Here is a 12,967-nt window from a genome sequence, read left to right on the forward strand (position 1 = left end):
CTATGAATGATGAATTTTTAGATGCGCTGTCACTTAGAGCAGTGTTTTCCTTGCTTAAAATAAAGAGATTTGATTGATAGAAACTGCTTTGATGATGCCTTGGACTAAAAAAAGTACTGTTATTGCAAGTCAAGAGGATGTGTGATTTACCTTCTGAGAGCTTTTACCATTTTTCTTCTGAAAGCCCTGTTACAGACTTGGGACAACATGTTAGCATTGCAGACTCCCTCTAATGAACCTGAACAACAGAAGCATTGTGTAGTACGTGGTGTTTGGATGGTTGGTGTTTGGAAGGGTAAATCTTGCAGCTCATTCAACAGGAAGGGACACTGGAACACTGGAATGGTTGTTTTAAAAACAAATAAAAAGCGCGATTCTTGTTGTGTGCTCCCCCCTCCCGCTACCCTGGTCATCCTTCCTTTGGAGGCCTTTTCTTTGCTAGCTAACAGGAACAAAGCACTACCCTTATTTGTAAGACAGCACATGCTACGGCTTAAAATTAATTCTGAAAATGTTCTCACAGTGTTAGATTGCTGTTACGTTGGTCTTCTGTTTCAGACACGTACAGCGTTAGTTCTGGTTAGCAGTGCAGTCAGCAGGAGGAGCTTTTTCATGGTCAGTAAGGAGAAGATTAGCAAATAAACTGTAATTTACTCTCTGCTCTCTTTATTTTGCTAAAATCTTTATATGGTGGCTCTGACAGCAGGAATCCTTAAGTGTGTGAACATGGTATTTCCCCTGTGCTGTTTCTTGAATGTATCTAACTCCCAGCGTTCCTGTAGCATGTACCCACGCTGGTGCTGATGCTCTTGGTCCTCCCCAGACAGCTATAGAACATCCTTGCTCACTCTTTAATAAAAGCAGGACCTGTTCAGGGGACTATTACAGAAGTAAATGAAGAAAGTGGCACGGCCAAATGTCTGGTTTAAATTGACAAGCCAAAAATAACTTCAAAAAATTGGCAAACACAGTCAGGGCACAATGTCTTACTACTTTATGCTGTAATTCTGTACAGGCTTGAATGATACTGATTAACAGTAACAATATTAATGGCCTTATTACACCTCTCTGTAAGAACTGTAATGTGATGAACATTTAAAAAAAAATCAAGGCATAATCCTTTTTTTTAAAAAAAAAAATTAAACTTTTCTAAAATGCAGATTAATTCAGTATATTGAACTGGTATTTTATGATGATTTAATGTAACAGCTATAATTTGGAAAGATTTTAGTTTAAAATTTAATGCAGGAAAGCATAGGTCATAAATTACTGGGGAGGTGGTGTTATTTATCAGTTTTTAAAAATTTTTTACCTGCATGTATTGTCCCAGGCTCATTTGGCTCTGACTGCTTTTTCCTTCCGACTGGTATTCCAATAGAACTGGCTTTAAAAAGAAGCTGGTGGGCCAGTCCTAAGGACAGGCTTTACTAAGGGTCTGTTTCTCACCGTGCAAGCTGTTTCTTTCTCCCCAGTGTAGTATCACTTTAGAAGCTATAAAAATGCTTACGCCAGTGGAAGGAAACTATTTTTTATTCTCATGTTGTTTAGTGACTGAAAATAAAATGCTGATGTTGATAAATGGGACTAATAAGTGATCTATAGAGTAAATACTTGTAGAACTTACTTGTCTTGGCCCGCTAAATTCATACACCAAATGCTTGTAGCTGCTTTTATCTTGACCGGAGTAAAAGAACCCAAAATTCAGGTGTGTGGTTTCTTTGTGTATGTGTGTGAGTTGTTTTGTTTCTAAGTTTGCCATCACACTTAGTTTGACTAAACACAGTGTTGCACTGGAGGTGTAGTTAAGTTGTTTGGAGTGGTCAATGTGATATGCTTCTGCATGATGTATAGAAACGAAGAATAAGGGCAGGAGTCAGGAATAGTATGCAATCTTTATTATAGGATGCTATGGCATTAGTAATTTTATGCATCTGAATTAAAGAGATATAATAGGGTGGGTTGGGGTTTTTTGTGTGTCTAGCTACGTTATGTGTATCAACATGTTTCATGGCAAATTGCATGGCAGCCCCACTCCCCCTCAAGAGCAAAAAATCCTCTTAGTGGGAATTGAATGGAGTAAACCTCAATTAATTGTGTTTAGAGATTGTAGAAATCAATGAGTCTTCTTGCCACCTTCTATCCCGTTATTTCTTAGCAGTTTTCTGTTCTTTATTGTAAGATGAGAACAGCTGGAGGAAGAGAAACTCCAAAATGGGAGAAAAAACCCAGGAGGATAGAGTGGAGGCAATATGCTTAGGGTTTATACTCTTCTAAGTATAAAAGTTCAAAAGAGAATGTGAAGAAGGTCAGAGAAAAACAAGGGGGGGGGGGGGGGGGGGGGAAGAAGAAAAGAAAAAAAAGAAGAGAAAAGGGAGCCAGGCAAGATGAAAAGCTTAGAGGGACAGATAAGGATGAGGTAGTTTTACAAATGAGAAATTATTCAGGAGATGCCAGGCTTTCAGAGAACAGGTCCAGGCAACTCTAAACAGAATAACAAAACGAAGCCCTGTATGAGTATTTCCACAGGAATATCTGGAAGAACATTATCCTGTTTAGCAGGAACAGAATTTCATTAGAAGTACGCAGATGAATAGGCCTTGTTCCCTTCTCCTCTCTGCGGATTCAATGTATCTTTTGTTTAGCCATTGGGTGTTGAGTAAGTAAGTAATTCAATTGAGCCCTGGGAGTGGAGAAAGTAATTTCATATTCTCCTTGTAACTATTTAATGACTTCCTAAAACATTGATAACCTATCCCTGGCTAGTCTGCCAACATACTATTTAACCATTAGTAGTGACAGTTAAAATATTCTTAACAGGTGATTTTTTTGGACTGGAGAATACCTATGTACATCATAAAAAAAAAAAAAAAAAAGTGTTCATTTTCATAATGGTCCTTTAAGTAATTGAGTTAAAAAAAAAACCTAACCAAAACCAAACATCTTCTGAGTCCAGTTTTGGTACTTGATGGATAAACCTAGCAAAATTTTAAAATAACTGAATGATTTCATAGCTCTTACATGATGTGAATAAAATATTAATATTGGGTACAGGCAACTGTAGAAATAAATATTTCATTTTCTCTGTTCTTTTTTTATAGCTTATTTAGACTTTGAAATTGTAGAAGGTCAGTAAGAATGGATCCAAATGGAATTATAGCTTTAGTTTGCTGTGCAGATTCTAGCAACTTGTTAACACAATCTTTCTAGAGTTGCACTTGAGTGGTGTTAAATTTTGCATTCTTTTTTACTCAAACAATTACTAATTCCCATTCTCATTTACCTCCTGTAATTCTGGTTGAATTGAAACACCCTATAATAACAGCTGATTTTCATCAGCCTGGGTTCGTCAGCTTCATAGTTAGTTATGTTCTGTATTAAAAAAAAAAAACCCAAATCTTTAATTTTTATAAGTTATATTAAGTCTGGGGTTGCAAAGTCAAAAGATTATGTTTCAAGTTCCTTGATGAAATGGTAATGCTGCCTTGGCATTTGGCAGTCTTTGGCATACTGTGAGATCAATTGCATGCGGTGTATCAAGAAAATTACTGGTCCATAGCATTCTCTGATACTGTCTTTGTACCTTTTTCAACCGTGCCTTTTCTTCATTGATTAGGTGGCCGATGCATCACGGTTGCAAAGCAAAACATGGGTTTTCTGTGGAATAAATTCACTTATAGAACTGGAGTCCAGTATAGCATTTTGACTATTATGTCACACATTTTGCTGAAAGCTCTACCCTTTTTAGCCATTCAAAATCTAAAGAAATTAATGTGATTGTATAATGATCTAAATCTTTGCACTAAGGAGCACCATATTTTCTAGCTGTCACTTTAATTGGACATGTCAGTTAACATGAGGTGCCCGGAGAGAACCTCTGTGGATAGGATTAAGATTACCTAATGAAGTGTTTTAAGTCTTAAACCTTCAGTTGCTGATGGTGTAATCATTTCTGCCTGTACTTAACTGTACTTCATCATTTCTGCCTTTTTCTGTCTTACATTCAGCACATGCACAATATAATAAAAGCCAAGTTAGGAATGCTTAAACTTCTCTGAGAAGAGTTTCCTAACCTAAAAATACTGCATGTGTTATGGATATCCACCCTGAGAAGTTGGGCCTGGGAAGATTTTCATGCCTGAGTTATCATTTGCTGTCTGCTTCTTTACCAACTACCAAGCATACAGTATTTTTAATTGCAAAAGTTAAATATGTCTGTCATCTCGTTGTGCTTAAGTTGCGGAATGTCGAAGACCAGCAGGTATGGTGCTATTTTGTGTTGGTAGCTCATTTTACTTATGATCCAGATTCTTCTAGTTCTCTTGAAAGTCAGTGGATTTTTCAAAAATATTTCCTTCTTGCTCAGGTTTGAGTAGAATGTTGTATAACCTATTTTTTTTCCAATTTAGAAAAATTAAGAAATGTCAACACTGCAGGTATGTTAAATACTTCCTCACTGTTTTGCAAAACAGCTGTCTTCTGGCGTTGCCATTAACGGAACTTTTGGAACAGCAAACGTTGGATTGCTGGTATTACTGATCTATGCATATGAAGGAAAACGGTTTTAGGAATAGAATTCTAAATGGTTTATTCTTACAACAGGTAAATATCAAATGATGATGTAACAAGGATATCTGATTACACAAAATGTTCTGTTTTGGTGTGCAAGTCCTTATAATTACTGTGTAATGCATCTTGAAGAAAAATTCAAAACAATATACCAATGTACAAAGTCGATGTCCAGTTTTTGGCAATATTAACACACACTTTTTACAGAATGTCTCTTACTGAGTTTTCTTTTTGAAAAATCTTTAAAAAGTAGAATGATGGTGTTTTTGTGAGCTTTTTAAAATGCATGTATCTTGAAAAAGCCAGAGCACCACATGGCTTCAAGATCAAGATCCTGAAGTCTTCTTCCTTCTCATCCTCCTCTCCCCTACTTCCCTCACATCTCGGAACTGGACAGTAGGAAATGTTTGTATATAATCATTAACACTGATTGAAATGTTACCTGTTGTACACCTGCATTCACAGGAGCAAAAATACATATGAATGTTTTTTGGCAGCTGCAGTTCCCTGACAGCTGCTTTGTTCATTGTTAAAATGTAATCTTCTGCACATTCTGCTATAAATTCATTCATGAGTATCTGCTTTACTGCTTGCAGTATTTTATACCTGTATAATCACACAATTACTTGCTCATAATAATAAAAAAATATTCCAGTGGCTTCTGGAATGATGCCATCTCAGTTAAGTAAGTTGAATTGACATACATTTTGTTGCTAATTCAATCGAGATCTTTTTTTCTTTACACTCTGAGAATTTTCATAGCAGTGCCACTATAGGAAGTGATGAATTGCTAAGGAGTATTGAATTACATAGGAAACAACTTTGGGAAAAATAGTCACAGTCTTTGATACACACAAATACTTTAATTCTAATTTTTACTTTTTTCCATTAGACATTTTGCAGGTAACTATAGTATCAACCTAAAAATAAAAGTGCTTACATTTGTCAAGACCACTATTTGCCAAATACAGCATGATTTTTAGGTCACTTTTCTGAAATTATCTAGCTGGTGAAAACTGCATTTTGGAATCCTACAGGTGCTATATATGGACAAAGCAGTGTTTGGATTTCCTTAAAAGGAAAGAAAAAAACTCCACGTTGAAGCTATTTGTTCTAATGTTATGTTTGCTCATCACTGTTGAAGTTGCACTTTCCATTTCAGCATTAGTTTCTGTAATATTGCGGTACCAAGCTCATTGCTTGTGCTGTGGTGCTGACTGCCTGTCCTAAACACACAGAGACCAAAGTAACTTCTTCAGACCTCAGGTTACTGGACAAAGTATTACATTTAGAGTGACCGTTTTTCTTTCTACTTCAATTGTGCAGGATGGAGGCTTCCTGCCTAGAGCTGGCTTTGGAAGGTGAGCGCCTGTGTAAAGCAGGAGATTGCCGAGCTGGTGTATCTTTCTTTGAAGCAGCTGTTCAGGTTGGAACTGAAGACTTAAAAACGCTCAGTGCTATTTACAGCCAGTTAGGCAATGCCTATTTCTACTTGCATGAATATGCAAAGGCCTTGGAATACCATCACCATGATTTAACTCTTGCAAGGTAATCTTGCGTCTGTCTTTAACCAGGTTCTCCATTTCATCCCATTCTTGTAGAGATGAGCAGTTGACTGTTCATTTTCCTACCAAACCCTGCTACTAATACCAGATAACGAGCGGATGTGGTGATGGCAGAGGGCCGGGGGTCTGGCAGGTAACTTGATTGCCCTTTAACCTGGGAGCTAATACCTGGTCTAGCACCATAATCCCAGTACTGACTGAGGCCTCACCACGTTTGTGGGTAATTAAGTGGCTGCTTTAAATCCACCCTTTCTTTACCCTTTCCTGTTTCTAAAACTCAAGTCTTTCTGGTTCTCCAGAACGTTAAGCTGGCTCTCTTGTTTACGCATTCATGTTTCTCTGTGCAAAACTCATAATATTGTGAAATCTGAAACCCCTATGCATTTCATACGCGATTTATGCATCTGACTTTTAATGCCTTGGTATAGATCCAATAAAAGAAACAGGCACCCAATGTACTTAGCCTCAATTTAGGCACAAATCTATTCTTTCTCCTGCCTTAACCTGCTCAAGTGCTGTAACCTTGTTGGAACTTGTTTTGTTGGGTTACTCCCCAAGTATCACAGCGGTACCAAGTGGTACCGTGGCAGCCTTTTACCTTAGCCTCATTTAGAATCTAGACATGTAGTATTACCTCTGAGCTTTCTGGAGACCAGTATGTCTTGTGAATAATATAAGAGTATGATAGTCAAGTACAATGCAGAAACTGTGCAACCTCTCTTTTTAATGCTGGGGCTGTCTTTCTACATAATCAGTAAGAATTTTCTATTTATTCTCTTCCTAAAAGTGAGGGTTGTTTTTTTTTGGGGGGGTTATTTTTTTTATAGAATGTTAAGCAGATGATCAATACCATGAGCACTAGCAGTTGCACAAACAGCACCAACAAAATTAAATGTCTGTAACCACAGATTGAACAATGTTTATGTGAGTGCATTTTAGATATAAAATGAACCGAATAAGTATGCATGTACATGGTTGTAATCTCTTTAAAAATTTCTTCTAATTGTCTACCATGCATTGATGATCTGCTTGGTTTCAAATTATACACTACTTACTAGGTGCTGATTTCTGCAATTTTAGGACAATTGGAGATCTACTGGGAGAGGCGAAAGCTAGTGGGAATCTGGGCAACACCTTAAAGGTACTTGGGAATTTTGAAGAAGCTATTGTTTGTTGTCAAAGACATCTGGATATTTCCAGAGAGCTTAATGATAAGGTAAGAATTGCTTAGGAATCTGGAAGTAAACTGCTAATACATATTACTGAACCCTGCTGTATTAGTAGTGAGCAGGCCACTTTTCAGAGGGAAGTAAATGCTGAATATTCAATTATTTCTTCTAGACAGTAAGAATCCCTTAGTTTTAAGATGGTTGTTTGCAACTGGAAGACTGTAGATCCAATTAATAAATATTAACCTGCCTTTCTTTTAATTATTTTTCAATGGTAATTGGCCTCAAGAATTGTTGTGTATCTTGCACTTCAAAAGGAATTAGTGTGCAAAACTGTCTGATGGAGGGATGTGACTGGGTGGTAAGAACAAGTTCAGAATGGGCAGAGCATCTGTTGACAACCAGTTAACAAACTTTTTCGCATCTGTGAATTGTACTAATAGTTGTGCTACAAGGCTTCGAAGGATAAAATGTTAATGCCTTATTTTACTTTTGGTTTAGGTCGGAGAAGCAAGAGCACTGTATAATCTGGGAAATGTATATCACTCTAAAGGGAAAAATGTAGCTAGTGCTGGGACTCATGATCCCGGGGACCTTCCAGATGACGTGAAAAACGCTTTACAAAAAGCTGCAAGTTATTATGAGTAAGTAGTAGCTTTAAATGTTGGGGGTTGAGAAGATATGATCATCTAGTTCATTAGAATATTGGGAGATCTGTGATGTCGTGAGATAACCTGTGGCACGCATCTATTCAGAACAGTGGTACCTGTGATGTTTTTCCCTTTTAAACCGGAGAGTGCGCTATTATTTTGTTATGCCCTCATTTTTAGTGGGCATAACTTACTACCTGATAAGTCCTTCCCTTATGCTAGAGTGCAGTATTACTCTCTGAACCAGACTGAGACAACGATAGGACCTCTGTACGCTTGTATATAACGTAGCTCTCTAACTAGAAGCGAGCACACCAGCTTGAGTCAGAATGCAGTCAAGTTCGGTATCTTGCAGGAAATGTTTCCTACTCAGTGGAAGATTGGTGGTTGCATAAAGGCCATTAAAATAGGCCAAAGTAGATTACCTTTTCCTTTATATAAACAGAAAGATTTTTTAATTATTACTTAAATGACTGTGAGGAAAAAAGCCCTCTTAAAAGTCACTATTCTTCCCCTTCTTGCTTTCCCCAAAACAGGGAAAACCTGACAATAGTAACAGAGCTGGGTGATAGAGCAGCACAAGGACGTGCCTTTGGAAATCTGGGAAACACACACTATCTTCTGGGCAACTTCAGGAGTGCAGTTTTAGCCCATGAACAGGTACAACAATGTGCTAATAAGAAATTCTGTTCTAGCAAAATATCTCTGGTTGCTCCTGATCTTAAGTACATGTCTTGTGAAGCTGCGTGAACAACTTCGAGTTTAGCTATTCTTTTCAAGCCTGGTTGGCCTAGAAAACAGGCAGAGATGCACAGTGGAAAAACTGAGTGTGCATTTCTGTATGCAAATGTATGTTACAAAGAACAAGATTGAGTAAATAACACAATTATTTCACATTTTTAAGCGTCTCCTGATTGCAAAAGAATTTGGTGATAGATCAGCAGAAAGAAGAGCATACAGCAATCTTGGAAATGCCTACATATTCCTGGGTGAATTTGAAACCGCTTCTGAATACTACAAGTTAGTTGACTACTTATATATTTATACCTCTTCTTGTATAGTTTACTTCTGTTGTGCCTGGTACTTTGGCTCACTGTAGAACAGCCATCTCTTCAACATATACTTAGAAAAGAGCTGCATTTGTTTAGCAAAAATAACACTTTTTCTCCTAGTTGCTTAACTGTTACGGTTCTTTTAAGGAAGGGGCAGCATTAATCTTTTTAAACTTTTTTGTTACTTTAAATAGATTCTTCTCAGCACTGCTGACATCTTTCTGTTGGTAGGCATTTATTCCCCTTGATTCTAGAACCAAGCATTGCGGCCTTAGCTCTCAGCAAGTTTTGGAATGATCTGAGTACAGATCACCAAGAGATATACCCGAGATGGGTATCTGTCTCACCTGTAACTCACTAGCCGACTTAGGAGGTGCATGTCAACATGATTTTATATATTTAGTCTCTATTTTCAATCAAGACCTTTTTCTTGATCTCTGCACCACTAAGCAGTTGCTGCTGTAACTTGGCCAGCAAGTTGTGTGACCAGCAGGTTGAGGGAAGTGATTCTCCCCCTCTACTCTGCTCTCATGGGACCCCACGTGGAGTACTGCATCCTGCTCTGGGGTCCTCAATACAAGACAGATGTGGACCTGTTAGAGCAAGTCCAGAGGAGGCCACGAAGCTGATCAGAGGGCTGGAGCACCTCTCCTATGAGGACAGGCTGAGAGAGTTGGGGTTGTTCAGCCTGGAGAAAAGGCGGCTCCGGGGAGACCTTATAGCAGCCTTCCAGTACCTAAAGGGGCCTACAGGAAAGCTGGAGAGGGACTGTTTACAAGGGCATGGAGCGACAGGACAAGGGGGAATGGCCTTAAGCTGAAGGAGGGGAGATTTAGATTAGGTATAAGGAAGAAATTTTATGCTGTGAGGGTGGTGAGGCACTGGAACAGGTTGCCCAGAGAGGCTGTGGAGGCCCCATCCCTGGAAGTGTTCAAGGCCAGGTTGGATGAGGCTTTGGGCAACGTGGTCTAGTGGAGGGTGTCCCTGCCTGCAGCAGGGGGTTTGGAACTAGATGATCTTTGAGGTCCCTTCCAACCCAAACCATTCTATGACTCTCTGAGAATGCAAGCTTGGGAAAGATACAGTACAGCTATTAGCATCTTAATGTGGATTTCAGGGCTTACCTGTTCTTTCTAAAAAGGGAAAAAAACCCTGAATACTGTGCAGATTCCTCTCTCAGCACTCAAATTCTTCTTAGGCAGCAGGGACAGGCTGCCTTGGTGGTTATAGGTCTGTCTTGCTCATATTGATGGAGAATACACAGTATTTATTGTAGTGCTGGCACTAAACTGTTTAAAGTGCATGCTGTTGGGAAAACCGCTATAAATTATTGATGAAACACTGTGTTAAAATTAGAAGATGCTGTTTGAGGTGTCAGCCTGCTCTCTGATAAAGTAAATGGAAATAGGTTGCTGTGGAGGGAAGATGGACGCTTAAATCTTGTACGAGTTTGCAAGACAGTAATTTATTAGCAGCTGATTTGCCAGTCTGGTGTCCTAATTTGTTTAATTTGTATAATTGATTTTTAGTTGCACTAGTATACTTTTAAAAACTTTTTGTTGCAGTGATTTTTTAAGGTGACTAACCCTTTCTTTCAGGAGGACGTTACAGCTGGCTCGACAGCTTAAAGACAGAGCTGTGGAAGCACAGGCCTGCTACAGCCTTGGGAACACATACACTTTGCTTCAGGACTATGAAAAAGCAATTGATTATCATTTGAAGCACCTGGTGATTGCTCAGGAATTAAATGATAAGTAAGCCCTAAGTGATTGTTTAATTATCTATGACACTTCAACCAAATCCTGTTACCTCTAACTCTGCTGTCATTGTTCTGTATACAACAGCTGAATTACTGTGATTTCCCTACAATGCTGGGCTCCCATTTCCATATGGGAAAAAAAAAATTACTCATGAAAGTATTGGAGCTAATGAGTCTGAGATGAAAGAGGGATTGATGAATGACCATCTCTACATCTTCTGGCAGCATCTTCTTTGTAAATTAGGGAAAAGCAGATCTTTCTCTTTCATGACTTCAGTATAATAATTTTGCATACTTTCACAAGAATACGTCTCCTACTTTTCTATAAGTTAAGATGATGGCAAGGGATGGGGAAAGGAGAATAATACAGTAGCAAGTAATGCTTATTTTACAGTCATGATTTCTAAGACCTTTTTTATAACGTTGGGTGCAACTAAAATTTTTTACAATTTTTAAATACACTTCTAACTCAATAAGCAGAATATATGAATAATAAGGCATGCAGTCTGAGGAAAAGCAAAGTAGGTTATAAAATGTTCCATGCTTGCAAAACTAAGTGACTTTTATGTTTGCTGTGAGCTTAAAAAATTAAAATTTTGATTAGATTTGTTTATATTTACAGTTATACCCAGATCACACTCGTTGAAATACAACACTTAAAGTGTTGGTGTTGGGATGGTTTCCACGGATAGCCTTCATTTGTCTTGGCACAGCAATCTTCTTGTGGCAGTATTATGAAAACCTGACCCCTAGTGTTCAGCAAGTGAAGATGTAATTGAAAACGTGTTTATTTTTGCAGAATTGGTGAAGGAAGAGCATGCTGGAGTTTAGGGAACGCATACACTGCTCTGGGAAATCACGACCACGCTATGCATTTTGCAGAAAGGCACTTGGAGATTTCAAGAGAGGTACGATTTTCACACTCGGCCTATGTTAGCCACTGGTTTTTGCTCTCACTCCCACAGTGATTTTATGGAGGTGTGTCCATGTACGTGATTTTGAATAATGGCATGGAATTTGAATGATTTCTGAGATAGTTGATTCCAAATTGTTTTGGCCATATCTCCCTGCAACTGGCTCCTTAGTTCTTGTGCCACCTCCGGTAATGTCATTATGGAACTCAAATTAATAGCCTAGCAGAGGCTATTTTAGGCTTTCTAATGTACCTTTTAGTTGCTACATACTTCATTAAAAAGATGATTCAGTTTTCAACCAGGAAAACTTTTTCAGCCTTTTTCTCTCAGAAGTCTAGAGGACAAGGTTTGCTCTATATTTACATATGTGTACACTTTGTTACAGTAATAGAACTGCTTATTTTATTTCTTGCAGGTAGGAGATAGAAGTGGAGAACTCACTGCGAGACTTAATCTCTCAGATCTTCAAATGGTTCTTGGATTAAGCTACAGCACAAACAACTCCATGATGTCAGAATGCCACCTGGTAGATAACAGTTTGAATGGTACGTGCCTATTTCTGCAATACTTTCTAACAGTGAACTTCAAAAAGGAGCTGTTGTTTGTGTTTTCTGACTACAGATGGTTGAGTATGTGTTGGTTGTTTCTCCCCCTACCCCCCCCCCCCAAAAAAAAAGGTTGTTTTTGGATTATTGGACCTCCCCTGCCCCCAGCTCCTCCTTTTCTGGAGGATTTACATTGTGAATCACAGGTTACTGCTTAGTTTCTTCACATGATGTTTCTAATCGTGTGCCCCCTGCCCCTTTTTTTTATTTTTAATGTGGGAAATTTATTTATTTGCTGCCAAATTGTGTCTTTCCTTTTTTCTTCCTGCCATCTTAGTGACACTGGGGGTTACAGTAGAACCCAGTTCATTTGATGTTCCTTTGTTCAGAGATCCATGGTCCTCCTCTTGTATCCCATAAAGCAACTTGGGTAGCTTACATTGGTGTGGTTTTGAAGGCTGCTTTTACTAGTGGTTCTTTATTCTCTGCTGATATGTTTACCTGTGCTATTTTGGAACTTAGAATTCCTCTACCTTGGACCTTACATGAGTACAGCCACAGCTTTGAAGGCGACACCATAAATCTTAATTATTAAAAGATGAACTTGATTGTTTCTTGAAGGTACAAGACCGCGAGCAGGACGCCGTCACAGTATGGAGAACATGGAACTTATGAAACTAACACCAGAAAAGGTTGGCACTTTCCTTCTTTCTGTTCTGCCGGTGAGCTTGCAATGAAACATTTCTA

General features: G+C 38.5%; 1 protein-coding gene across 2 annotated transcripts in view; it reads left to right on the top strand.

Moving 5' to 3' along the window:
* Window positions 1–12,967, top strand: part of GPSM2 (G protein signaling modulator 2) — a 30,692-nt gene that overhangs the window by 13,162 nt on the left and 4,563 nt on the right. For both annotated transcript variants that reach the window (XM_075760105.1, XM_075760107.1), the window contains exons 3-11: window positions 5,893–6,114; window positions 7,212–7,347; window positions 7,802–7,944; window positions 8,487–8,610; window positions 8,855–8,970; window positions 10,601–10,756; window positions 11,561–11,669; window positions 12,091–12,220; window positions 12,842–12,912. In XM_075760105.1, coding sequence (XP_075616220.1) covers window positions 5,893–6,114; window positions 7,212–7,347; window positions 7,802–7,944; window positions 8,487–8,610; window positions 8,855–8,970; window positions 10,601–10,756; window positions 11,561–11,669; window positions 12,091–12,220; window positions 12,842–12,912 — 1,207 coding nt within the window. The remainder of the gene's footprint in view (window positions 1–5,892; window positions 6,115–7,211; window positions 7,348–7,801; window positions 7,945–8,486; window positions 8,611–8,854; window positions 8,971–10,600; window positions 10,757–11,560; window positions 11,670–12,090; window positions 12,221–12,841; window positions 12,913–12,967) is intronic.

This window comes from Balearica regulorum, chromosome 8 (genome assembly GCF_011004875.1).
Source record: "Balearica regulorum gibbericeps isolate bBalReg1 chromosome 8, bBalReg1.pri, whole genome shotgun sequence".
Lineage (NCBI taxonomy): Eukaryota > Metazoa > Chordata > Aves > Gruiformes > Gruidae > Balearica > Balearica regulorum.